We start from the raw sequence: 26,840 nt of genomic DNA on the forward strand, positions 1-26,840 counted from the left end.
GTTTAGGAGAAATGTTGAGCATACCAAGATGCTGTGTGCTTGCTGCACGAACAGCCTTATGCGGACCAAATATATCGAGAGTGCCGAAGAGGTTGATGTCCGGTGCGTCTTGAATGTGTTGTTGAGTATGAATATGGTTGTTGATATCATTTGCTGATGACAGTCATGGAAAAATCACTTGGACAATGTGTTGCAATATTTTATTTCCATGGAATTGACCTTTAAGTGTCTGATAGTACTCTATGTTTCTTGAATACCTACTTAACTACTTTGTTATTTTAGTGTATTTTTGAACTACCACAGGTCACAGATCCAGTTGAATTTAAACGTTTTTGCAACATTTACATTTTTTAAGATTTTCAGCTGGCCCAACTTGTTCCCAGTCGGAGAAGTCATGTTCATAAAGTCATCTGAAGTTGTTGGCAAATGTCACGCTGGTCAGTTTGTCATCCAAATCTAGTGTAAAAGCCATATTTTGTAAATGTAAGACAAGTTTATGTATGCCTTCTTATGATAATGAGTAGACATGCACCCAGAGATGGTTATTCTGTACCAGCCCTATTTTGTTCTTAACATTCATGAACAAAGCAGGGAGCAGGAAATGGGGGTAGCACTAGCTGTAAGATATGTCACTTCTGTAGAAAATGCAAAGCAATGTCATGCCCATTGATCAGAGAAAACTTGCATCTCTGGCATCCTAGCCTTACCTTTTTAACTCTTCATATTGTTTGTGGTTTGTGCAGAGTTTACCATCCCAACAGGTTAGCACAAAAATAAAAACACAGAATATGAGGGCAATAATGGCTTGTATGACTTACTAATATGTTAAGCCAGTCAGTTTTGAAACCAATGGCTCTTGTCTAGATTGTTGCAAGCCTATATGTGTTATATGACTTTAAAATGAAAAAGATATATTTGTGCCTGGTGGGTAGCTGTGGCATGTGGGTATTATACGTGAGTTTGACTTGTTTCCCAGATGAGTTGGACAGGGGCTATAAATTGTCTCTTTATCTCCAGTTTTATCTTATCGAAGTCCAGGCTATGCCTATGGTGTTATGTACCACATTTGTGGTCTGTCAAGTGCCTCACCCATGGTCTCTGGTGCCTCCGCTGTTGTTGGCTGGAGCTGTTTAACAACACCCCCAATCAACCCACATGTTCATTGCTAGTGAATGGAACTCAGTGACAGTTGTCACAACACCAAACCATCACCCTCCATCTTCATCCTGCAGTCAGTCCTCACCACCAACACCTCACCTGGCTGTGAGTCAATCCTCACCACCAGCACCTCACCTGGCTATTAGTCAGTCCTCACCACCAGCACCTCACCTGGCTGTGAGTCAATCCTCACCACCAGCACCTCACCTGGCCATGAGTCAGTCCTCACCACCAGCACCTCACCTGGCCATGAGTCAGTCCGCACCACCAACACCTCACCTGGCCATGAGTCTCCTCACCGCCAGCGCTGTCCCACAAGCTCCAGTCGTCCTCCACCACCAGCACCCCCGGTCTTGACCATGCGCGCGTGCCGGCAGCCGCCCGGCGTCGGTTCTACCGGTCGGTGGGTGTGGCTGGCGCCGACGGCCAGTTCGAGGTGAGCCTGGACCAGCGCAAGCTGAAGACGCCCGGCGGCCGCCTGCTGCAGCTGCCCAGCCGGCCTCTGGCGCTGGCCGTGGCACACGAGTGGGAGACCGTGGCCGAGCACATCCAGACCAGTCAGATGCACGTGGTGAGCTCCAGGGCGACAACATTGGCCGCCGGCCATTTTTGTTAGTCTCAAATACCTTGCCTCTGTAACCGAAATAGGGACAACCACATGGATGTCACTCTAACCAGACGTTTCAAATCGATGTGGATGGCCGCTCTAGAATTATGGCATCTGAGGGGACAGTTACCAGTATTTGTTCTGGACCACTCAGTGCGCGTGGCTCAGTCGACTGTGTCCGGAGCACGCTGTGTCATTCCGTCGGCTGTGTCCAGAGCACACCGTGTCGTTCCGTCGGTTGTGTCGGGAGCCCCGCCGTGTCGTTCCGTCGGCGTTGTCGGGGAGCACGCAGTTTTGTTCCGTTGGCTGTGTCCGGAGCACGCCGTGTTGTTCCGTCGGTTGTGTCGGGATTACGCCGTGTCGTTCCGTCGGCTGCGTCGGGAGCACGCCGTGTCGGTTGTCGATGACGGCCGGCCGGCGGTCGGTGTACCGCCCCGACCTGCCTCACCGCGTCCCTCGCGCCGCCGGCAGACGGGCCTCTGCTTCACCGTGCTGGACAACCCACACCGGAGGACGGACGTCGACCTGGCGCGCAAGATCGCCGGCTACCTCGACACCGACACCGTCCTCTTCCCTGTCGAGGTCAGCCGGGCCGCCCCCTCCGCCACCCGAAGCAGGGGGGGAGGACGCTGTCGTCGTTAGTGGGGACGGTTGGTTGTAGCTGGTTGGATGGAGAGCGTTCGCCTGGGGCCGCGCGCAGAGGTTGCGTGCCGCTGGCAGTGTCGTTGCTTGCCGTCGTGATCTGCGTGATAAATTGCCGCGCTGAATCAGCTTGGATGCTCCGTAAACCCATAAAATTATTAGCACTGTTGCCGCCTGGTCTCTTTTCAAACCCTGATTTTGATGTCTTTTTGTTGTGAGCACAATGTTACAGCACCGTTTCGGAATTTAAAACTTGATTTAAACGTTGATCTAAGAGTTTAACCCAACTTTCCCGCCACTATGAGGCTGGCCATCCACCGCGATTGATAACTTCATGATAACTTCACGAGAAGCGCCAGCTCGCCGTCGCACGCCACCACATGTCAATGCGTGGTGGGTGGGCCACACGTATGATGTCACAATGAAGTTACTCCGCCGCAGCTGCCGGCAGAGCTGGCCGAGATCCAGCGTCGCGAGTGGGGCGCCGTGCTGCAGTGGCTACGTCACCGGTTCGACGTTGCTATCGAGCCGTCCGAGCCCGGCTCCCTGGTCTCCACCGTGCCGCCGGAGACGGCGGAGACGCTGCAGGTACGGCGGCGGCGGGGAGGGGGACGCTGGGACGCGTTCCTGGAGCTGTGACGCGGGTGTTGACCTGTGGGGGTGCGCCGGCGGCCCGGAGGTGCGGCGGCGTTGTGGTGGTGACGCTCTCAGGGTGTCGGTGCGACGCGGATGATGTGGCGGGCGCGGTGCTGCGCCGTCGGAGAGGGGTGGTGGCTGCGGATGCTGTGCGCGTCCGCCGATGTTGTCCCGTGTGGACGGACCGACTGGCGCGCAAGGCCGTTGGTTACTGGGCGAGGTGTTGTCTGATGACAAGACTGGATAAGTATGCGTTTTCTGCTTTTGGTATGGAGCTTAATAAGTCGTGGAAGATCGACTGAGGGTACAGTACATGGTGTTGTGCCTGTGATTGGTTTCACGCGTGCAGCTGGAGTCTGGTAAAGACAGGCGAACTTTTCATATCCGGAGCTATCACGCTGTCGTTGAAGGTCAGTTGTGGCACTCTATGGAATGTATTGCTCCGTTTGATATATTATTAGATTCTATGATAACTCAACAAATGCTTAAATTATATGCTGAGCCATTTGCAGTGGATAAAGATCACTGTAGTCCCTTTGGTATCAATCGTCACTCTTGCGACGAGTCTTCAGGTCAACAAAGCTGGATATCCGGCCTCTCCGCGTCACGGCTCGTGCGTCGCAGTTATACGCCTTGTGGTGCCCGGCGGCTGCGCCGCGCCGCCCCAGCTGGTGTTGTCTTTCATTCTGTTGGATCGTGCCGAACCGCGCCACACTGTGCCGCCAGCAGGAGCGTGTCAAACTGTGACGCCGTCGTGCTGTTCTCTGTTTTGGTCAGCATTGTGGTCGTTATGGGTTATACTATACTGCTGTCATCAGCTATTCTCTGTTTTGGTCAGCGTTGTGGTCAGTGTGCCATACTATACTGCTGTCGTCATCTGTTCTCTGTTTTGGTTGGCATTATCAGTGTGTCATACTATGCTGCTGTCATGAGCTGTTCTCTGTTTTGGTCAGCATTGTGGTCAGTGTGTCATACTATGCTGCTGCCATCAGCTGCTTTCTGTTTTGGTCAGCATGGTCAGTGTGTCATACTATGCGGCTGTCGTCAGCTGTTCTCTGTTTTGGTTAGCATTGTGGTCAGTGTGTCATAATATGCTGCTGTCATCAGCTGTTTTCTGTTTTGGCCAGTGTTGTGGTCAGTGTGTCATACTATGGTGCTGTCTTCGGCTGTTTTCTGTTTTGGTCAGCATTGTCAGTGTGTCATACCATGCTGCTGTCATCAGCTGTTCTCTGTTTTGGTCAGCATTATCAGTGTGTCATACTATGCTGCTGTCGTCGCTGTTTTCTGTTTTGGTCAGCATTGTGGTCAGTGTGTCATGCTATGCTGCTGTTGTCAGCTGTTTTCTGTTTTGGTCAGCATTGGGGTCAGTGTGTCATACTATGCTGCTGTCGTCAGCTGTTTCTACCAGCGTCGCTGTCAGAACCCGTCATGCTGTGTTGTCCCTCTGACCTTCTCCGGCTGTCCGCAGCGGTATCTCTCCACACACAACACGTGGGCCCTGACCGGTCTGCTGTTTGCCATCGAAGCCGTCCGGTCGACGGTGCTGCCTCTGGCGGCGCTGGAGCGCAAGCTCTCGCCGCAGGAGGTGGTACGGCTCTCCAGGCTGGAGGCCGACTATCAGGTGCGCAGGAGACGGAGCGCCGGCGGCCATGCGGTCACGTGCCGCCGACTCAGGGCTGCCGCAAACCATCTGCTCTTGGCCAGTTACCTCAAACGCAAGGGTATAAAGCATAATAGGCGCATTTAAGTTTCGTGATGTCGGCGTGCTATGATCAAACCCAATTTGCTGAACTGTTAGCCGAAATGTAGTTGGTGCCTTTCTAGTCGCCCTTTTAAAAACTGATAAGGGTGTAAGATTTTTGAGAGCTGTAAAGGTGGCCTGCGCGGGACGGGTGTTGTGCAGCGTGCAGGGGTCTGGCCGGCCCCCGTCTCCCGTGCTGCATGGACGCCGTACTACCATTGAAGTGCGTGCGCCCGAAAGCCCAAATTATCGCCCTGTGCCATGCCGCCGTCCCGTGTCTTTGCGCCCCTGGTCTGACGGGCGGCCGTTTCCCGTGCCTTAGTCCCGTGTCTTTGCGCCCCTGGTCTGACGGGCGGCCGTCTCCCGTGCCTTAGTCCCGTGTCTTTGCGCCTCTGGTCTGACGGGCGGCCATCTCCCGTGCCTCAGTCCCGTGTCTGTGCGCCTCCGGTCTGACGGGCGGCCGTCTCCCGTGCCGTAGCCCCTCGTCTTTGCGCCTCTGGTCTGACGGGCGGTCGTCTCCCGTGCCGCAGGCGCGGGTCTGGGGACGAGTGGAGTGGGCGCACGACGTGGACTGCCTGGACACGGAGGCGCGCGTCTCTGCCGGCCTGCTGCTCGCCCACCTCTGCACGGCCACGTCACACTCGGTCCGACAGAAGGAGCGCTCGGCCTGACTGCTCCGACCCCCCCCCCCCCCCCCCCCCCCCCGCTGTCCGGCCCGGCTGGCGCTCTGGCGGCGTATGATGCTCCTCCCGGTCTGACCTCATCTGACCCTGCCTGACCCGGTGCGCCGCCGGCTGCGGCGGTGGAGGGCGCCGGGACGGGTGGTGGACGGGTTCTAGGCCAGAGCGGGGGCCGGAGCGTCCTGGTGGTCCCGTACGGGAGTGTGTGTCCAGTGTCTCTGCGCCTGACACACTCCGTGCTCGGGGTCAGGTTTATTACACGGCGTTCACGGCTGAATCGCGTACAATAAATAGTGTTACAATGTGCACTACATTGTGCTCCTTTCGAAGCAAACATTCAACAATGGTGACGGCCGCGCGCCGCCGTCTCGGCCGCTGCACATGTTGAGGTCATGGAGTCAACTGGGGCCGCGACCCCGCGACGTCAGACGGTCGGTGACATCCAACGCAGGGAAACACGGAACGCGAGCCTTGGAAACGGACAGATTCGTCTTGCACGTCACCTAGCAGGAAAGACCATGAACAAAGACTTCAGGTGTACAACTTATATTATGGAAGACCGTAAGGAATGTTTGGCCTCTTTGTGGATTTAGTCGCAGTCCGACATGGTCGCGGGGCGTGGCCGGCCTGGAGCAGAGGCCTGATCGCGAACTTTATGAAATCTCCCACACGTCACGTCATCGGTCGGTGGCGATCCGGACGTCTGCGTCCAGGCCGTCGGCGACCATTCGCAGGTCGCTGTAGTCACACTGTCACCCACTGCAGTCACTCTGTCGCCACACTGTAGTCGCACTGTCCTCTCACTCTCGCCCTTCGGAGCGATGGACGCTTCGCGCGAGAGTTTCTGTTTGGTACAACAGCCTCTTTTGCGAATCGGCAGTCTATTCCTTGATCACTTCAATGTAGTCCTCGGCCTCGATACCCTCCGCCCTCTTCCTACTCCGCGCCTGGATGCCAGTGTACGGCCGGTACGCAGTGATGGACTGAATCCAGGGCAGGTACTCGTTCACCTGGCGGAAAGGGAGCGTGGTCACCGAGCTGAACACGAGGGAAATCTGTCGATCTCGCATGGTGAGTCCTCGCAAAACCCCGCAAAGCTCTGGTGGCAAGTTCTCGCAAAGCTCGGCAAGGATGGCAAGTGGCGCGGCACGGCGCGGTGGCAAGTTCTCGCAAAACTCCGCAAGGATGGCAAGTGGCACGGCACGGCGCGGTGGCAAGTTCTCGCAAAACTCCGCATGGTTCTGGTGGTGAGTTCTCGCAGAGCCTGCAAGGCTTTGGTGGCGAGTTCTCGCAGAGCCCCGCAAATCACGCACGCGCTTGAATCCGAAACGTCAAAGTGTTGACATCGCCGTAAAGATATGGTACTTCTGGGTGCTCCTTTTGTAACAACGTTGGCTAAGCGGCATCGTTTCTTACCGTGTCCTCGGACAAATTTGGGAGCATACGGGTGAAACATTACACGGCATTGAAACATTATGAAACATTGCTACATGTTCTTTGTGTGTAACGCTGCATATCACGCGGCTTCAGCGGCAGCATGCATCAGCGTGGCTTTTACGCCGGTTTGGGGCCAGCTCCAAAACCGCCTGCCACAGGCTGCTGCGCTGTCGCTATGACGCGTCGAGATTGTCCGGCGGAGGTCGGTAGCCCGCGGCGGCCGCGGTACGCACCTTGACATAGACGCCGGGCACGTCTCGCTGGCCGCAGCCGACGCCCCAGGACACGATGCCGGCGAGGTAGTAGGAGCCGGCCTGCTCGCACACAAGCGGTCCGCCGCCGTCTCCCTGCCGGTCACGGGTCAGAGGTCAGAGCACGCCAGGGCAGGGGTCAAGCGGGGCCCGAGGCTGGGCAGACCAGCAGACCAGCAGACCAGGCCAGCAGAGTTTTCAGGACGCGGCTCAGCGTCCGGGTCTCAATCAGCATGAGAGACCCCGCCAGCGTAACCTGACCTCTGACCTCTCACGGATCGGATCTTCCAGATCTGGACGCACGACAGCCGCGAGGGTGCGGTAACATTTTCTCGTAGTTTTCTGGTTAGGAACTCCGGCAGGCTATGCTGGCCGCACAGCCGGCACCATGGTGGCGCGCCGGAGCGGCCCGAGGCCTGCCGAGTCGGAGCGACCCGAGGTCCACCGAGTCGGAGCGGCCCGAGGCCTGCCGAGTCGGAGCAACCCGAGGCCTGCTGAGTCGGAGCGGCCCGAGGCATGCCGAGTCGGAGCGACCCGAAGCCTGCCGAGTCGGAGCGGCCCGAGGCCTGCTGAGTCGGAGCGACCCGAGGCCTACCGGCTCGGAGCGGCCCGAAGCCTACCGGCTCGGAGCGGCCCGAGGCCTACCGGGTCGGAGTGGCCCGAGGCTGCGAGCGAGCGGGTGGCGTGCTGGCTCACCTTGCAGGCGTCCTTGCCCTCCTCTCCGCCGGCGCACAGGAAGCCACTGTGCAGCTGGAAGTCGTAGCCGAGCCGCGTGCGCTTCAGTTTTTGTTCGCAATCGTAGTTGCCCACCACTGGGACGGACACCTGGCGGCCGCGGGACGTAACATTAGTGTGTAGATGGCGGTAGCGGTGGTCCTGCCTGACACCGGCGGTTGGCGGTTTTGACTACCGCCTGGTGTTGTCGGTGCGTGACTATGGATTGGTGCATGGCTTGAGGGTCAAAAATTATTCAAAGCTGTCACTTTCTCAGAAACACCGTCATGATTTGCTACACTTGTTAGCGTCTTTTACGCGGTGTCGCCGAGAACGGGACCGTTGCCCCGGCCGGGACCGTGAAGCAGCAGAAGAGCCTCACCTTCTTCAGCACGTTCTGGAAGTTGCCGAAGTCTCCAAAGGCATCCTTTCCCCAGCCGGAGGTCCAGCAACGCTGGTTGGTGAAGTCGGCGTACTGTGGCGGGATGCACACCGGTCCCACGTGCAGACTGCGGCGGGGCAACGTCAGGTCAGGTCAGGTCAGCCTGAGAGCGCCGTCCGCCAGGTCATAATCCAATCACTCGGGGAAGGAAACGGTGTCGTCAGCGCTAGACTATTGACTAGAAGCACGCATTCACGCTCGTGCCGCGTCCTTCCGCGTGTCGCAAGCCGCCCGTTTCCCTTTCGGTGGCTGTGCCAAACTGGGCGTGACTCCCCAGGCTTTGGCTGATTCGACAAGCTGGCGGCTTCCGACTGCCGCCCTCCCGCCACTCACTTGTACACGGTGTCGACGGGGCTGGCCAGCTTCAGGATGGCGATGTCGTTGTGCAGGTTGCCGCCGTAGAACTCCGGGTGGATGTAGATGCCCGACACGTCCTTCTCTACGTGCGGATAGAACTCGGTCTCGTGGTTGACGTCCCATTCACCCAGGCGAATGCGCAGCGCGTACGGATCGTAACTGAAAAAAACCGGACTGATAAAAGAACCATGCAGCGGGGTCGTAATTGAAAAGGACTGAACTTATCAGCGAGGTACGTCGATCTGGGCTCACCGAAGCCTCTTGCCGGTCAGTGGATAATGCGGGCAATGTACTGGGCTGTTCCTCACATTAGTTGCATCTGGGACGAGCCGTGTCGTCCTTGTTATACACGCGCCTTGCATTTGTATGTCTTCATGCTTTTTGGGGTATGTTTTGGAGCATCCTCTCTGCTGTTATATAGCCCATATCACGGGTGATTGTCTTGACTAGACCCAGAGCATCGAGCGCTCTCACAGATCCCTCCTGCCGATCGTACAAACCCGCTCCCCACACCCTACTTCAGTTGAGAGTTATTGGAGTTCTGCAGTGGGACGAACTGTGTGCTCCAGAACGTATTCAGCCTGCAAATGACTATCAAGGGCTGTGCTTTGCATGCGATATACCAGAAACATTTCCTCTTTTGTCCTCGTAGTGTTACGAACTTTCTTCCGGAGATGTGGCAGCGCCGATAGGCGAGCGATTTCAGCCGGCTCGTACTCAGAGTGTACCTGAGGGCCGGTGCTGCCCCCAGGGGTAGCAGCGCCGATACGCGAGCGAGTTCAGTCGGCTCGTACTCAGAGCGTACCTGAGGGCCGGTGCTGCTCCCCAGGGGTAGCAGCGCCGATACGCGAGCGAGCTCAGCCGGCTCGTACTCAGCGTTTCTGAGGGCCGGTGTTGCTCCCCAGGGGTAGCAGCGTCGATACGCGAGCGATTTCAGCCGGCTGGTACTCAGGGCGTTCCTGAGGGCCCGGTGCTGCTCGCCAGGGGTAGCAGCGCCGGCGTGCGCTCGGCTGTAAGCCTGACGCGGTGTTAACAGCCGTGACAGAGTGTATTCATACACCCGGTCACGGCCGTTAACACGGTCGTGGTGGGCGCACACTGGGCTATGCTTGGCGCGGCTAGGCCACGTTACTACCGCTGTGTCTGGGGTGATGCCGCCCGTTAACACCGCCGTGTCTGGGGCTATGCCGCCCGTTAACAGCCGTGTCTGGGGCGATGCCACCTGTTAACCGGCCGTGTGGGGAGCACGCCGGGCTCCATATCCCCAACCGCCCCCACCAGACGCCCGTTTGGGAGTGAAAGCAGCCGGTGGCGGCGGCGGGCCGCACTGGTGCATGTCGAAAGCACGACACTCCTACAGAGGCTGGGGAGGGACGTGGTGAGGCTTCACGCCGGCAAAGCAGGGGAGGGAAGTGGGGAGGCTACGCACCGGGCGAAACAGGGGATGGGGGGGGGGGGGGGTGGGGTAGTTACACGTGTGCTGCTCACGAGTTCGCCCATGTGTGTGCTGTTCTGCGAGACAGTATTGTTGGGTTTCAGGCGCTGGATATTGGGCAGAGGTGGTGGGTGGAGATGTCGTGCCATCGGTGAATGTACTTGTCAGTGCAAAACCGGCTTCCGCAACTTTCCCATGGGCCGGAGATTGAGATCAGGATACTTCAACCATGCACCAGTCTGGCTGCTGTTCTCCAGAGACTGAGAGAATGGCAATGTCGACACATGTTAACGACCGCGGGTGTACCCAATGACGGTGCCGACAACTGCCAACGCCCGTGGCGTACCCAATGGCGGTACCGAACACGTGCCAACGCTCTCGGCCGTACCCAATGGCAGTGCCGACACGTGCCAACGCCCGCGGGTGCACCCAGTGGGGCGATGCCGACACGTGCCAACGCCCGCGGGTGTACCCAGTGGGGCGGTGCCGACACGTACCAACGCCCGCGGGTGTACCCAGTGGGGCGGTGCCGACACGTGCCAACGCCCGCGGGTGTACCCAGTGGGGCGGTGCCGACACGGCGCGCCTCGCCTTAATTATGATGTGATGGTGTGATGGGATCCGTGGTGCAGCGTCGCCGGATGCAAGGTACACATGTCAAGCCACGGCGATGACCTGGCGGTACGGCCTCGCGGCACTGAGTAGGCGCCGTGCTGCCAGGGGCGTACCTCTTGACGCAGTGGGCGGCCGTCAGGATGTACTCGGTGCCGATCAGGGAGCCGGCACACACGTACACGTTGTCGGCGCCCTCCTTCTTCAGGATGGCCACGTGCCACGGGAATTCACCTGTGGGACAGAGCAGGCCAGAGTAAGTCAGGTCAGGGCTGCAGCCTGGCGGCGGCAAGACGTGGCGATAGCCGACAACCTCGGGTTAGTTGACGCAGCTTGAGCTAGCCTGGATGTAAAGCGCGATATTTTCATGTCTTCGAATGCGTTGTCGTATGCGCGATGCGTTGTTTGCCTGACCTTTTGCAGTCTTAAGCAGTCATCCTAAGTGGAATGCGGTTCGACTGTACGAATGGCTTTTCTAGGCAGACATAAGTATCTACCTGTAAATCTGTGGTGGTGTAAGAGGGTTTTCAGGAACGTAAAACTCGCGGCATAGTGCCATCATAGGGATTGATGGTAGAACTAGATGTTGCCGAAACGCCTTATTATTTCAAGACAACCCATGCCGTCCGAAGTACAGCGATGTGTCCTATCCAGCTTTCTGACGTCACCGCCCCACGAACCACTCACGCCTTCCCTGACGTCACGGAGCTGCCGTCAGCCACTCACCGAACACGGTCTCTCCCTCCCTGACGTCATAGTTCTTGATGCGTCCGTTGACGGCGTCCGTACGACCGACGCCGCAGCTGCCCGGCTGCTGCCTGCCCTGCGAGCCGATGGGGATCGGGTTCCGGCAGCAGACGTCCGTATGGAAGCAGCCGCGGTGGTTCGGCTGGTAGCCCAGCTGGCGCTGCCAAATGGGAGCGTGACGTCAGTGAGGGGGGGGGAGAGTTGCTGATCATTGTGATCTCAGGCTACCTCCAGGACGAAAATTTAGCGGTTAGCACTGCTCGCGTTGCATCGGCGTAACGTTCACGGTCCAGATGAGCTCAGTTCCAAAGCTGACATGCCGACTGATCCTGAGCACTTTTTCCACCTTTTGGATGTAACCAACGCATGAGGTGAAAGCAGCTTTGTGGGGTTCATTGGCCGTGACCACAACTGTTGCTTTATTGACGAACCGACCGTGGCTATCAGTGTTTTCCAATAATTTTCACATTCATTGGGGACTAAGTGACATTGGCACTCGCAGATGCGATACAAAGTGTGGGTGCGTGGCATGCCGGTAGTTGCGTGATGTACCGATAAAGCTAACATAAGACCCAATGCACAAAATATTGCAATGTTGGGTATTGATTGGCGAATTCCAAGGGTTAACATGTAAGCAAATGCTCGCACTCGAGGTCGAGGGTCGGAGACTCGACGGCTTGCAGCTGCTTTCGCGTGCAGTGAGACCGCTGAGGTCACAGTGTTATCGCCCAAATGAGGCGAGGACTGATGTCATGTCACATAGTTGGTGTGGCTTGCGGAACGAAAAATCCCGAGACCTATCGTCTGTATCTGCACGTCTGTACCGAGACCTATCACTGGATCTAGCAAAGCCTATCAAGGGAGCTTTGCAGTTGGAATGGCATCCCTTATTTTTCATAGTACTTTCTGGAAATCATTAACAGATTCCTTTCAAAACAAGGCTCCCCTACCATTTCGCCGCTTCCGAGGATGACGTGTCGCCTGTAGCCCACGGAATCGGTTTGATCGGTCATCTTTTTCAACTCATGTCATTAAAGTCACTGACCCCAGACGAGCCCACTTCAAGATTACAGCTATGACGTCGGATCAAGGACCGTCAACCGAACCACAAAGCCGTGTGGATCGCACGAGCGCCGATGAACGCCGGTGACGAGGTCGCCCTGGAACGCGTCTGTCGTCACGGCCGACGGCCATCTCCGCGCGCCGAGGCAATGCCGCAAGGAGCGGCCTGATAATCCTCCAGCAGGACCACGCACCCCGCCGTCCCGACCGCATCGCCCCCGGGCTTCCCCACCGTGACCGATATAAGAGAGGGGGGCGCAGGCGACCCTCGGCCGAGACACAATCCTCCCGCCGCTCCTCTGTCGTAAGGCTCGATTGAGCAACAACGCCGCACCGTGGGCAGCCGCGGACAAAGCCGCGGCCTCCCGGTGCCGGACAAAGCCGGAGCCGGCCGGCGCCGGACAGGGTCGGAGCCGGCCGGCGCGCGCGCGGGCTGGACGGTTTTTGCGGCGCTGTTGCGACAGTGGTGCAGCTCCGGCGGAAGCAGGCGCGCCGGCCGACCGCCGACGCTAATCGCAGCACCGGGTCACCGGCACGCCAACAGTCCAGGGGAGGCAAGATGAATGCTCAGTTTGGCGGCAACGTGGGAGTTGGGAGGTCACGCGAGTTGGGGGTCACGAGCGTCGGGAACGGAAGGGGTAAGCTGCTAAAAGGGTGGGGCTGAGTCATGGGAGACGTAGCGATCATAGGACTCAAAGCGGGTGCCGTAATTTTAAATCTGACGGGAGGAGCAATCGAAATTTTAATTGACCGTAGTTTGTGCAAATGTTACCCCGCCTCCATGCACGACTTGCAAGTTTTGAGGGCCATGTCATCCCTGTTGGGTGCCATGTTTCGGTAATGCTATAGACATAAGCCATGCGCATGTGGAATGTGTCTGAGTCATGATATTGGTTGCGGGATTAGAGAGCGGGTCGAGATCACACACATGGAGCTTGGGAAGATTGCTGAACGCTGGGCAACCGTCGATTGTCATCCCGTTGTCACCAGGGGGCTATCGATAGCAGCGACTTACAAAGTAAAAAAGACTGGCGCCATGACAGCAACGGGATGTCGCCCATCGCCCCTGCGAAACGAGAGGACGACCCACTCGTCGCCATCATAAGGGGCTTTCGCATGTGAACAGATGGGGTCACGTGCCTGTACGTGGTAAGTGTCTGTGTTTTGGTGGCTCTAAGTTCGTCGAACTATTCACTCATGCCTGGTGTGCTATGTCGCGATGCAACAACTGCAGCTTGGCAAAGTCGTAACGAATAAGTACGGAGTCCCGCATAAGTCCAGAAGAGTCTCAAAGTTCCGAAGTAATCCGAGTGCGCGCATATTCTGCGTTGCTCGAGTTGCGGATCATTTCGTAGGGGCGCCACGAGCTCAGGAAAAAAACACACGCGTATGTCAAGCTGCACGATGGATATGCTGTACGCTGCACACATATCCCCAAATTGCGCTTATACATCCCCAAATTTGGAATGTCCGTTCGGCAAACGCCGGGAGTTCGACGGACGCAACTGCCGGCCATCGTATCCCTCTACTGTAGAACTCAAGCGTACGGCACGGACAGAGCCTAGTGGAGCCATGGGGTGGATCGGCTACGCGTGTCCGCCATTGCTTGATGGGTTCTACGCGTCCGCCGCTGTTTCATTGAGCCGCTTTCATCGACATTCCAGACGGCTTGTCTATCCGTGTTTTGCTCCCACGCCTCAAACAGGGATTCAAAGGACTCTTTTCGTGTTTTCAGAGAATTTTGTGAAGATTCCGCTTCTGGTTTTAATCGCCACACATCAACGTTATCTGCCTGACACCAAATCTGGTTCATGGCCTCCGCGACCCGTCCTGATTGCTGCCATGTGCTTTTCCCGAGAACCAGCTTTCATCTGACGCTTGTATCGCGTGCTATCGCAGTCAGCGCCCACACAACAGGCCGCTCTGAGTCTCGATTTCTCGACCGCCCGCGCTCGCGTGCCGGGCTCGACGGCGCCCCCAGCTGCATTGCATTGACCTGTTTGACCATAGCGTCGCGGCAGACCGGCCGCCGCGACCACTTTCACTCGTGCCGGCCGTTTTCGCCGGGCGCCGTCGGATGGCGCTAGTGTCGGCACCGCTCGTGATAAGCGACTGTCGAGCAGCGGCGTTGCTCCCGCACAGTTATTGAGCTCTGGCGCTGCTCCGGGCTGTATCGGTCGGGTCCGCCGGCCAGCTCGGAGCGTGGCCTGGACGGCTTCCTGGTTGGGCAACGCCTGCTGACGAACACTACTCCTCCGAGGCCGCGACCGGTCCGCGCCGACCTCTCGAAAGACCCGTGCCATGGCACGAGGAGCGGTTGACGGGAAGCGCAGCCCACCGGACAGGCGCACCCCGACGGGACTCATTGAGGGTGGGGCCAGTACGTCTGCACATCACATGTTACTCAACCAAGCTGGTTGACTCAGAGCGCACAAGATAATGTGGTTTTTATCATGCCATAAATGTAAAACTGCCGTCGGATGGCCACCACCCTATTAAATGTTTCGCGCCGCCGCCTTTAAGCTAGTAAAACAGGCTATAAATTTGACGTTCAAAATGCAGCCCTGAGCCAAAGCCTTAGCAGAATGAGTGAACTAGCAAGAATAGCAAGATAATTCGAAATCGTTCCTTCTCACACACTTACCGGAGACGTCGGTCAACGCTCTCTCTGCCACACGAACAATGACGGGGAAATAACCAGTGCGATCTGGTTTGAGAGCCGAGAACTGGACAGCGCTCTCACCAAGCTCAGTAGAGCAACCCTTCTCCGGTTCCAGTGAAACTCGCTCCCTAATATCGATATGGATTGGGATATACCATTAGTGCCGCTCCTTGACTGGACCATCGACAGTCAAGCGCGCATTGTCAATCTGTGCGAAAGTGTCTACACGGATGCTAGTTTTCTACAGACAGTTTTGACAAACCGCTCCAGCACCCCAGCCTCACGGTATAGCTTCGCGACTCAACGATGGACTTTCGCCCCACACCAAGTGTCGCACTGCCCCTCCCGCAACGACACCATCCCCTGGCCGTCTGCAGCAGGCCACCTGTCAGACGGGTTGAACGTGCGCAAGACACCAGCACCGAGGCGCAATCTCCAGCCTTCGCGTGGAGCCCCTGCCTGACGCAGGCGCCGTACTCACCCCCTGTGCGTCGGTGACAAGCTGTCTACCCTCGGGCACCTCGGGCGTCGGCTGCGAGCTAAGACGGCTCAGTTGGCGGGCCTCGGTCTCCTGCGGCTTCGTCAGCGTCGCACGTCTCGTGCGAGACACCGTCTCCGACCCCGAGGCCGCCGCAGACACGTCCTGCTTCTCCTCCGAGATGACGGCCTTGACCTGCGGTGGGGGGGGGGGGAGGGGGAGATCAGCGCAGGGTGGACGTGTGGGCGGGACCCGCCGTCACCGACTGAAGGCGCACAGGCGTACCGGGTCCGCGCCTGGCAGCGTAGACACTGGAAAGCGAACCAGTTCTGGACAGCTGGTCGCATGCGTCATGTTTTTGTCGCGTTTCAGGACAGCTTTGGTAGGATTATCTGTTTGAGTCTTTCTTTGCTGTTTGTTTTGTTGTGCCGATCATAAAGGTGTGATCAGTTTTCTCCCACATTACCCGCTAGTCTCGTCCCGGTTGAGAATTTGCTGATGGTGAACAAAGGTGTGGTGTGGCACATGGTGAGAACAGACGAGGGGGACACGATCAATGTCTCCCAGTGACTCCTTACGAGCATCTGTCAGCAATGTCACCGCATGGCAGTCCATGAGCCACCACATCCTCGTCTCATCCTTCTCGGGCCAAGACAGCTCATCATGACGACGCCCCCTGACCGGCGCCATCCCCCCCCAGCGACCCTCCATCTCCAGATCCCTTCCCCCCCATCGTAACCGAGCTGCCGCGAGCTGCCTCTCTGGCCCGCGTGACCCTCCCCCTCCCCACGCCACTGAGCCTGCCTTCCTATGTGACTCTATGTCCCTGTCTACGCGACCTGGCGTGGCCAGCCCGCCCTGTGACGCACCTGGGCCAGGATCTCGTCGCCGTCGAGACTCTTGGCGACGCGCGCCAGTGCGCTGCCGTTGCGGAAGTTGGCGCGCGGACTGATGACGCTAAGGTCGACAGTGCCGCGGCCGGCGCGCGCCGACACCACGTCTACGGCGTCGCACGCGTAGCGCGGCACGCACACGCAGTTCTCGCGGTAGTAGAGCGAGCCGAGTCCGCTGGCGGGCCTGCCGAGGCTGGCCGCGCCGCCGCCGCCGAAGCCGCCGGCGAGCGTGGGGTTGGTGAGGCCGGCGCCGCCACCGAGGCCGCCCGACACCGGCCGGTTGGCGATCTTCGTGACCCCCGGGCCGAGGTTGGAGTTGACGAACGCGCCGCTGTTGATGGAGGCGATGCCCAGCTCGGGGCCGCGGTTGACGCCGGCCAGCAGCGGCGTGTAGGTGGGCGGATAGACGGGCAGGCTGACGTCGATGGCCTTGCCCGGCCGGCCGGGCTCGATGTGCGTGTGGTGGTGCGTGTGGTGATGCTCCTGCACTGGCGCCGGCTGGATCGGCGCGTGACTCACCGTCACATGGCTGTCCTTGCCGTGGCTGTCGTGGTCGCCGTGGTGGATGTGCGTAACGTGGTCGTCGTGGTTGTTGTGGCTGTCGTGGCTGTCGTGGCCGCCGTGCCGGACCGGCCCGTCCCGGTGGATGTCGTGGTGCGCCTTCGGCGGCGTGTAGTGACTGTTGATCGGCGCCGGGTACGCGCCCTTGGGCGGGCCGTAGCCGCCCTTCGGTGGCGGGTGATACGCCGGCTTCGGCGCGCCGTAGCTGCTCTGCGGCGGCCCGTACGACGGCTTCGGCGGCGAGTAGTGCGAGTTGACGGCGGCCGGGTAGCCGCCGCCGTGGACGGGCGGGGGGCGGAGCGGCCCGAGAGGCGCCGGGCCGACCGGCGCCGAGCCGAGCGGCACCGCCTGCACCGGCGGGCCGTGAGCCGCCAGGCGCACCGGCTGCACGAGCAGCACGTTACCCGGCGGCGCAGGAGGCGGGTACCGCGGCGGCGGCGGCAGGTCGTCATCACACTGTGGAAACACCAGAGGCGGTGATCAGCCGCGCACAGTGAGCACGTCACAGGCCGGCCTCATGTGGAGTAGTTGTCGCTCGTCTGACATCAGATTGACACGACATGCCACGAATACACCGTGAATGGCTTCTTGGGTCGTTGCGGTAGTGTATTTATGCATCGCTAAATCGTGCGAGGCGTCACGCTACTAAAACAGCTTCAAACGTGACGTCGGGGTGGAGGCTACTCGGACATCAGTCAGTCGCGTATGGCATATATGTAGTGAGGTTTTCAGCCTATTTCGCGCAGTTTCAGAGCACGTCATCTTCCACAATAACGGCCCTCTCCCCGTGATCGGCATACGTCACTTCCGATACCTGGCTAGCGGAGCTCACTCCCTCCCCCAGGCTACGAGGATCGCCGACGGGTGGCACCGGTCACTCACGTCCACCAGGCCGAGGAAGCACAGCTTGTTCCTGATGAAGGAGCGCGCCTGCGTGTCGTTGCCGGCCTCTAGCGCCGCCTGTACCTCCGGGTCGTTGTAGATCTCGTCGTAGGTCTCCGAATCGATCGCCTTGCCCCCGCGTGAGGAGTCTAGCGCGGACTCTGTTGGCGACCCGAGGCGGATAGTGGATGCAGCCAAATTCGTCGTTCCAGGGGCGAGTGGGATTAACATCCATGACCACACGGCAGGGTCAAAGGCATAACATTCAACAGACTCAAATTGTCAAATAGATTCGACAGACTCAAAACCTGAGAGTATTTACTAGTGATTCCTCAGACCATCATGGAAGAAGGTTCACGTCTAAATATCACGGAGCCTTTGCCCCTTCGCTCCATCTAAGCCTTGCGTATGGGTCTCCCACTTCTGCCCAACACAGAAACAGGACAGATTTACTTGCTCGGATGTCGTTCCACAGAATGAGTTGGGGAGAGGGAGTGAGGGGCTATAAAAATTACGAAACCTCACCTCCAAATAAGTATGAAGATATTTCATGTGTTCAGAATTTAACGCCGTCGACGTCGGTACAAGTCACCTGAACCCGCTACCTGCTGTTACTCACCGGCCACGAAGTCTCCGGAGGTGCCCTGGACCACCTTGGCCTGGGGCAGAGTGTCAGGCGGCTCCGTGAAGGCCACGAACCCCTCTTCGTCGGCGGTCACCTCCTCCACTGGCGCAGCGGCCGGCTCGGTCGGCTGCGCTGGCGCCGTCTTCACCGCCTTGCTGGTGCGACCCCACACCCACTCGGCCGACGCTCCGCCGTTGCCTAGCAACAGCAGGGCGGCCAGCAGGCCAACGCTGCGCGGCTGCATCGCGACACTCCTGGAGGGAGGAGCGGAATGAGTGAGAGGCGACAGACGTGGGGAGGGGAAGGAGGCCCCATGATCAGAGGCCCCTGTTCGTTCGTCCCATGAATATGAACCCTGTTCATCCGTCCCCTGTCAGCGCTATTGAGCGGGGGGAAGGTGTTAGAGCTGCCAATGTGCTGTGGTGGTTCAGATACTGTGAGAGATTGCTTCCGCTCTTGCGAGCTAAATTCCGAACTTATCGTTACCTGCACAAAACAGTCTTTGCAAACTGCGCTCTGAACTTTGAACCACGCGAGCCGGATTACCAGCATCGGAGCTGGCAGGAGCCGCTCCGGTGGCCCCTAGTACGAGCAACCAGTGGAACGAGATTGAGTCACCCCGGAACGAAACGTGACTTCTCAAAGCCCACGCGATAGAAAGCAAAGCCGGATGCTGGCATGTGGCCACCATTCTGAGCGTCACTGCCGCACGCGCCAATGGCCAGGCGCTGCAGGGCTCCCCCACCGGGCGGGTCTCGACGTAGACGGCCTAGCCAGTCAGGTGTGCTGTATTGTATCATACGGCAGACACCCGCGTGCCTTGCTCCAGATCACATTGCGGAACCCGTCTCTCACGGTGTGTGCTCGCTCTCGCATTGCAAGGCATTGACCGGGCGCTCTGCAGAGGTCAGCCCAGCGGCGTCCCGTGTCCGGAACGCAGGTCAAACCCACGGGTCAAACCCATGGGTCAGACCCACGGGCGAAACTCAGTGGTCAGACCTACGGGCCAAACCTGCGGATCTAACCCACGCGTCAAACCCACGGATCTAACCCACGCGTCAAACCCACGGTTCAAACCCACGGGTCTAGCCCGCGGCTCTATCTAACCCGTGGCTTCAGTCTGCGGGTTCGGCTTGGCCGGCCCGGACCGCCGGAGAAAGTGACTGTGTCTGCCCGTGGCGAGCGGCGCTAACTCGCGGGGGCGACAGCTGACCGGCTGCCATATGTGACGTCACAGCTGCGGTTTTCGCGATGATATCACAGCGCCAAGAGGCCGATAAACCTTGTTTGTGTCGGGTTATTGGCCTCCGCGTTAAGACGTAATCTCCACTGTGCAATAGCTGGAAATGTGAACAATGAACACAGGGAGGATTGAGATCTACATGCCAGTGGTTCATTTTTGGTCGTCTGCGTGACGAGCCAGCAGCTCGGGATAAGTCCCAATAAAAAAAACACGTCGAATGACGCCCTCTCTGCAAAATGAGAAAGCATCTCACTGCTTACCATGGCATTTTGACACTGCGACATCACAATGTACAAATGCAAATTTTGCGCGTCACTATCAATGCGGCGATAGATTTACAGATTATCAGGTTACACTCGCGCAACCAAGCTTCTCCATTGCATAATGGTCAGCAGCGTGAGCCATGAAGGTCGCTGCTAGGCCAGGCTCGACACGTAGTGAGCTGCGCCAGGCTTGTGGTCGTTACTCACCCTGGCTCGAACGAGTATCAGAGGCCCCTGACCTGGTTTATGCTGGCCTGCCATTAAAGGTGGTGAAATGATGTCGCATTCGGCGTGGGCCGTGAGGAGCTCGTCTGGGATTATCTACATACTGTTACTGGTTAAAAGGGGATTTTGTGTGATAAGAAAATGCCATTGGGAGAAAGAAAACTTGAAATAAGTAACATCGTTTGTTGCACATACTCAGTGGCATCAAACTTTGATAATGGGTTTCCAACCCATTGCATCGCTCAATATTGCCAGCTGTTCGTTGTGGTGGTCTCTCAAGCTTTAAGCAATTAAGATGAATTGGTGTCAGTACAAATTAGTTTAACAAGATCCAGAAGCCACTGCTAACCGAGAAGCTGGATTGAATAAGAAGAATGCTGAGTTTGCTGTTCTTCCCTCAAGTTTTCAGTTAAAGGTTTCCCATCCCACAAACATCCCGCATGAGTTTCCCTGTCATTCTGAGACTCTCTCCATTCAGTCTGTAACCAATGACCCTGTTTAAGATAGCGTGCACTGTGTCTGCGTTTTACAACCAACAATTTGCATAGCGCCGCCGCGCCATAAAAGCACCGGCACCGCATGCACAATACGAGGGGCCGACGAGATGCGGCAGGACTGCCTGTGATGCGGGCGTCTCCTCCCACGGCCATGACCATGAGTGTTCTGCACAATCTCTCTCCGGCGCGGTACCACGAGCCTCCCGCGTCTCCGCGTCTCCCGCGTCTCCGTGTCTCCCGCGGCGGCGCAGCGGGGACACGGAATGGTCGGCGGCGTCGTGTCTGGGCCCCAGCCGACAGCACGCGGCGGTTTCTCCGCTGCGAGGGGCGACGCGTCACGTGGTCGGGTGACGATTTCGTGGCGCAGCTGCGGCGAAACGCGCCGTGAAATGGTAAACCTGCGGTGCTGATGCGGGTGTGTGTGTGAAGGTGTGCTGACGGCAGGCCCGGCTCCAGACAAGCGTGACCAGCGCGGTACTAATCTGACGTCCGCTCGGCGGCGGGGTAGCGGAGGCGGGAGGGGGGGGGGGGGGGGGCGACGGCGCTTGTTAATGCTGGCTTATTGTGTTTATGCGTGGGAGCGTGGAGAGGTTTTCAAACAGGTTTTCATCAGGGTAGCTCGATGCCAAGAGACTGTGGATGAGCGGTGATGATTCATAAATTTTTCAGAGAATTGAATATACAGTTTTTGTATAGGGTGAAAACAATTGACAGGTATCAGTGAAGTTTGACTCATGACGTCAGAGCCCTTTGCATCTCAAATGCAACACCTTAGAGAATCAATAACACAACAGTGCCAGGCTCGTGAGTAATCCGAGCCCGTGTATGGAGTGGTCCGCGTGTTCGGCGCGCCTGGTTCTCTCCGAGCCAGACGTCATGAGGCGGCGATAAGCTGCCGGCGAAACCCGGCCGGCGCCGCTGCGGTCTCGGCAAGGGATCGGACGGCGCCGTGGGACTGCAACGCCACAGGAAGCTAACATCAGCCCGCCACGGCAGCCGGCGCCGAGCGGGGACTGCAGCGTCGTGCCGACGAGTGCCCCGCTAGCACTACCAGCGGCTGGCCCGCTAGCGCTACCAGCGGCTGGCCCGCTAGCGCTACCAGCGGCTGGCTGGTTCTGGGTGCGCTGACTGTGCAAATGTCACCCTGCCCCTGCCCCTACCCCAACCTCCCGGGTATGTTTCCCCGCCGGCGGGAGAGCCCGCGACGGAGAGAAATCTGGGCGGCCGGTGCTGACGCTAAAGTGATATTGCCGGGCGCGGCGGTCAGGAGATAAACGGCATATGTACAACCAAACGTATGGGGAAACTAGAGGTAGGCTTGCTCCGTACCTCGGAAAAAGTGAGCCCTGGTCACTCCTTGTTCCAACTGGTGAGAGTACAGAATTTCATCACGGTGCCGTTGCCGGACATGCGCATCTACACCATCTGGAATCTAATTTCAAATTGGTTCGGACATTTTGAGAGAAAACCATGGCTGCAGCCGGGGAGGGGAAGGGGGCGGGTCGGGGGGCGTAGGGAAAGTATGAGATACTGCAGGATAAAGCGCGAACGGCGAGCAGCATGAAATGTGCACGCCGGAAAAAAGCCCAGTACAATGCATGTTGCGTTACCACATTATCCGGGCGGAGGCAGGAGTTGCACAATGCGGTCATAGTTTTATTTTGTAGGCGAGCCAAGTGGAGTGATTTATCTTTCCAAACATAAAGGGGTCTTGCAACACGCCTGACTTCGTCAACTCGTGCAAATCTCCTCCCTGCAGCTTGTCTAGCCCGTCTATCCCAGCTAGTGAGCCCCCAAGGTCGGCCGGTAAGCGGCCGTGCTGCGCGGCTACACACGATCCCGTTATACGGCTGTATGGGCCGCCTCGTGCCGTGACGTCATACTACCAACTGTCAGGTAGCACCTCCGTTTACGCCGGCTATCTGTTCGGAGTATTGAGGCTGGCACTGAGGAAGCTTATCCTCTCATGCAAGACATAAAAACAATACAAAACCCTCTGGCCAAGAAAATAAATCAAGGCGGACAAACAGATGTCTTGATCGGCATCGCACGGTGCAATTATCATTTATCAGGTGGCAAATATTGGAGTGATTTCTGGGCAGTTGGTGCGAATAACATACAGACTGGATCCTTTACAGGACGTTGCCAAGCACTCTTGAGCTGGAGCACCTGCTGCTAGATAGGCATGCTGTGCTGTCCAGCGATATTGTGGCTACCGTAAAGATCATGACCGCCAATGCCTGTTGGCAAAATTAAACAAAAACGGGAGGTTTTTGAATTGGCAAAGGCTGCACAGTTGGGCTGAAGATATCGTTGCGTTTTAAGGTCACACGGTTCATATCACTTGGATTCAGTACTAAGGCAGTCACCGTGAACGAAGCAATGCTATTCTGATGCACGCAATGATTGAGAAAATCACTTTTGGAGCAAGAGCATGACATTACATTTGCTCAACGGCCATGCCATGGCGTTATATACATCTGCCGCCGAACCCCATTTTCACGTACTCCACATCGACAGGTGCTGATCACCGGTGGCGTAAATCCTGCTGCACCACTTAAGAAAACTCTTCGACTGTCATGTACTGAAGGGGACACGAAATGTTCATGGCATGGAATCAAAATTGTTATTCCTCCCCTTCCAAGCAACGATGTATGAAGCGTATTACGTGGCACGTAACTGATTTTAATACTGTCATTAAATTAGATAACTAACTTTCAAAGCCATTTAAACAAACAATCAAAAGCAATCAGTCAACAACTCTCCCATTGCGGATCCTTAAGACACATTTGTCGCCCACCTGATTCCCAGTTCTGCTATTGCCGAGTTGATGCGACGACGATCGCTCTGCGTCTCGCGTTCCGATTCAAGCACCTTTCACTTTCGCGGCGCGGCCCCGTACTGAGTGCACCACCGAGCCGGCCCTTTCTTTTTATCTGGCTGGCCGTGGAACTGTGACGTCACCGCCGGGGATGGCGCGCCGCCGGAAGGGCTGGGGGCGCGTCGGTCAGCGCGCGGCGCGCGCGCGCCGGCGCCGTTGGGAAATAGCCTGAGGCAGGTCCGGGTCAGGTTGTGGCAGCCGCGCGACGCGCGCCGCTTGGCATAACACCATATGCTTCAGCGAGACGCTTGGGTAACCGAAGCGAGGGTGTCGCTCGTCCCTGACCCGCTGTGTCACCGCTCCTGACCCTTCTGTCCGGGAAGGGCTCGACCAGGACTTCCGAGCAGCTTCGGGCATGCTTGAAGAGGATCGTGCTGTTCTGGAGGTTTATTGGTCCTGGCGACGCGCCCGATCTCTTACCCTATAGTCGGGTGGATGATCTCAGCACGTGGCCCGGGACTGATCAACCACCTTCAGTAATTGGTCGAGTCGACTGAATGCGTGCTCTCCTCATTGGTGCTTATCCATACGTTTTTGTGGGTGTGTCAGGTTACGTTATTCGTGATCCCATTACGTTTGCTTACGTTACTCGGGCTCCCCTTTTGTTCAAATTTGTCCTGTTCGCCGAAGCTAACTTCCGCTGAAACATTGCCATCTGGTCATGAATGTATCTAGACCGCACCGTTTAAAAAAATACTTTAACAGTGTTGTCGCAGCATTTGCACCACATGGGAAAAGCAAACAAGCACAAAAATAGACCATGAAGGTGCTTAACATTTGCTCTAGACTGGAGATGGTGACCCGGTTTTGTGACACCGGTGGCGTAACATCCCACCCGCCCGGCACCACATCATCGTCATCAGCGGAGCGGGGCAGGCCTCCTCCGAGCATCGGGGACCCGGAGCTGGGGGGAGGGGGAGGCGACGGCACTCTCCTGACGGCGTTGTGGGGCCCTATGCTCCTGCCGGAAGGCTATATACATGCGCAGTATATGTACACTGGATTGTATTTAGACACGTTTGCTCGTCTACTTGAATGTTGTGTGATTGCTTTATAAGATCAGTATTTTTTGGAGAAGCCTTGCTGTGAGGAATTCAGAAAAAAATTATTTGGGAAGAGGAACTTTTTTGGCTTTCTGGAAGAAAGGCGACGGGTATTAAATGATCTGCAATAACTACGTTTCGTTGGGCTAAATAAGGTTAGGATGGGTTGGGCAATGTTAGGTCGGGTTAAGCTGGACATTAGTTAGATGTGTTCTGTGTTAGCATGACATCGAGTATGCATGTTTTGCTCGTACAAGGTTTCTCATGAAGGCAGTGAGGTCTGTACCTGTACATCAGGCCGTCTTTCATCGGCTTTCGTCCGGAAACATTCCGGAGCAAACATCTCTTTCGACATTTTGCGTTAAGAAACCATTGAAACAAGTAAGAAGCGTTATATGTGAAAATGGCTATGCTTGCCTTTTCCACAGTTGGTTTGAAATCCTCTTTGTCAATAACCGCCTGTTTGCTGTCAGGTCTGTCTGACAACATGCTTCATGACTATTGTTGCGATCATTACGCATCTACGCAAAACCTATCAGCGGCTCTCAATTATATAAGATTATCGGATAGCCCGACATCTAAGTCTATATCGGAAAAACAATCTAGCTCGTTGCAGGGCTCGATCTTTATCTTGCTTACTCATAGTACAGTACCTCATGACGCATGCGCGTCCCAGTTACTGCAGCGCCCGCGATGATGTCATTTTCCGATGACGCAGTACGGTACGTGGCATTCAGTACTCTTGTCTCAGGTGTTCTTGATTCAGTACTCAGTCGGTTGCATGCTGGCCCCAAACATTTAGCTATCTAAGTGCTGCTGAAGTATGAAAATAATTTGAACTTTGCATAGCTATAAGCATCTAAGTGAAAGCTATTTCGACAAGCAAGTATTCTTGATTCAGCAAGCCCAACTACGTACTTACAACTCGCCTGAGTGGCTAAAGCGTGACTCAATGTACATTTGCAAACATCATATGTGCAATCATGGGGCTTAGGTTCCGAAAACTTGTCAAATTACCGTCTGCAGCAGGGCATCACGTCCGTACCAGCACGTAGGCCCCATCCGTCGCACGTAAAGAGCAGCTCTTTTGCGTTTCCGCTGTAAACGGAAGAATTTTCCGTGATGATGGAATTGGGTCGCATCAGAAAATATGCTCGACCTCGCAGTTCTTGCAAGGGATGTGATACGTCATGAAAAACGCACCATTGCACTGATCCATCAAAATAGCGTAGCTAAAGCTGTACGACGGCGGGCAATCAGTCATTCTTGTAAAAGTTCTGCAGCTGAAACTACAGTGGTCTGCAAGTGGTCGGTCAAGACAGAACATGGGACTTTATACAGACACGTTTTTTATGGCACAAGGTGTATCTGGAGGTACCAGTCAAAACTGAACGGCCAATTTTTCTCTTTTAAAAGACGCGCTACATCTCGCCAGCCAACGCATATTATTGTGGCTTGGTCTGAGCTAGTGAAGTAATGAGAATTCCAATGCAAATTAGCGCACTAACAATATGCAATATTTTACATACACAGGCGGTAAAACGATGCAATACAACTACGCATGGCATCCCTGTCGCGGCGCCGGATAACTGAGGTCAAACTATACGTAACGCTACTATCATGCAGACAGTGCAGCTTCCCATCAGTAACCAGCAGGTCCTATTAGGTCATTGCCTGCGGCTGCGCTTCTTGCCTGCTCGGAATTGTCCTCGCCGCTCCCTTCTCCTCGAGATAAAGACATTATGTCAAGAGGTTTGCTGTTTGGTTTCGTGAGCCTGTCGCTTGCTGAGCCAAGCTCCCCTGACCTTACCACCCGAAGTAATCCGATCCCGCTCACCGCATCATTTCTTTCTACGACCTTCTTTCTAGATAGGACTGCGGAGGGTTTTACGTGCCGTACGGTACTCTGAAACGGCCTCACGGGTCATCTTGACCCAGTTTGGTCAGCCGCCACCAGATCTTTTTCCATCGGTCGGGCCAAACCTCAACACCGCCGCAGGTCCTCGTTAGCCCTGTTAAGCTAGCTGTCAGTGAACCTTTCTTCGGCAGGCTGGCATAAGATGGCG

At 56.8% G+C, this 26,840-nt stretch overlaps 2 protein-coding genes across 2 annotated transcripts; one reads left to right on the top strand and one right to left on the bottom strand.

Annotated features, from left to right (window-relative positions):
• Positions 1-1,172: 1,172 nt before the first annotated feature.
• Positions 1,173-5,466, top strand: LOC119113641 (ATP synthase mitochondrial F1 complex assembly factor 2-like). The gene is made up of 6 exons (XM_037237926.1): positions 1,173-1,263; positions 1,536-1,729; positions 2,237-2,347; positions 2,849-2,995; positions 4,512-4,664; positions 5,315-5,466. The coding sequence occupies exons 1-6, from the start codon at positions 1,173-1,175 to the stop codon at positions 5,453-5,455; spliced, it is 837 nt and encodes a 278-aa protein (XP_037093821.1). The 3' UTR covers positions 5,456-5,466.
• A 235-nt stretch (positions 5,467-5,701) lies between these two features.
• Positions 5,702-23,748, bottom strand: LOC119113644 (uncharacterized). The gene is made up of 13 exons (XM_037237927.1): positions 23,651-23,748; positions 18,617-18,876; positions 17,998-18,158; positions 17,512-17,571; positions 16,531-17,427; positions 15,665-15,856; positions 11,439-11,619; positions 10,829-10,946; positions 8,642-8,824; positions 8,249-8,375; positions 7,849-7,977; positions 7,135-7,248; positions 5,702-6,474 (listed from the first exon to the last, which is right to left on the bottom strand). The coding sequence occupies exons 2-13, from the start codon at positions 18,864-18,866 to the stop codon at positions 6,346-6,348; spliced, it is 2,541 nt and encodes an 846-aa protein (XP_037093822.1). The 5' UTR covers positions 18,867-18,876; positions 23,651-23,748; the 3' UTR covers positions 5,702-6,345.
• Positions 23,749-26,840: the final 3,092 nt, after the last annotated feature.

Source organism: Pollicipes pollicipes, unplaced genomic scaffold, assembly GCF_011947565.3.
Source record: "Pollicipes pollicipes isolate AB1234 unplaced genomic scaffold, Ppol_2.1 Scaffold_7262;HRSCAF=8765_pilon_pilon_pilon, whole genome shotgun sequence".
NCBI lineage: Eukaryota > Metazoa > Arthropoda > Thecostraca > Pollicipedomorpha > Pollicipedidae > Pollicipes > Pollicipes pollicipes.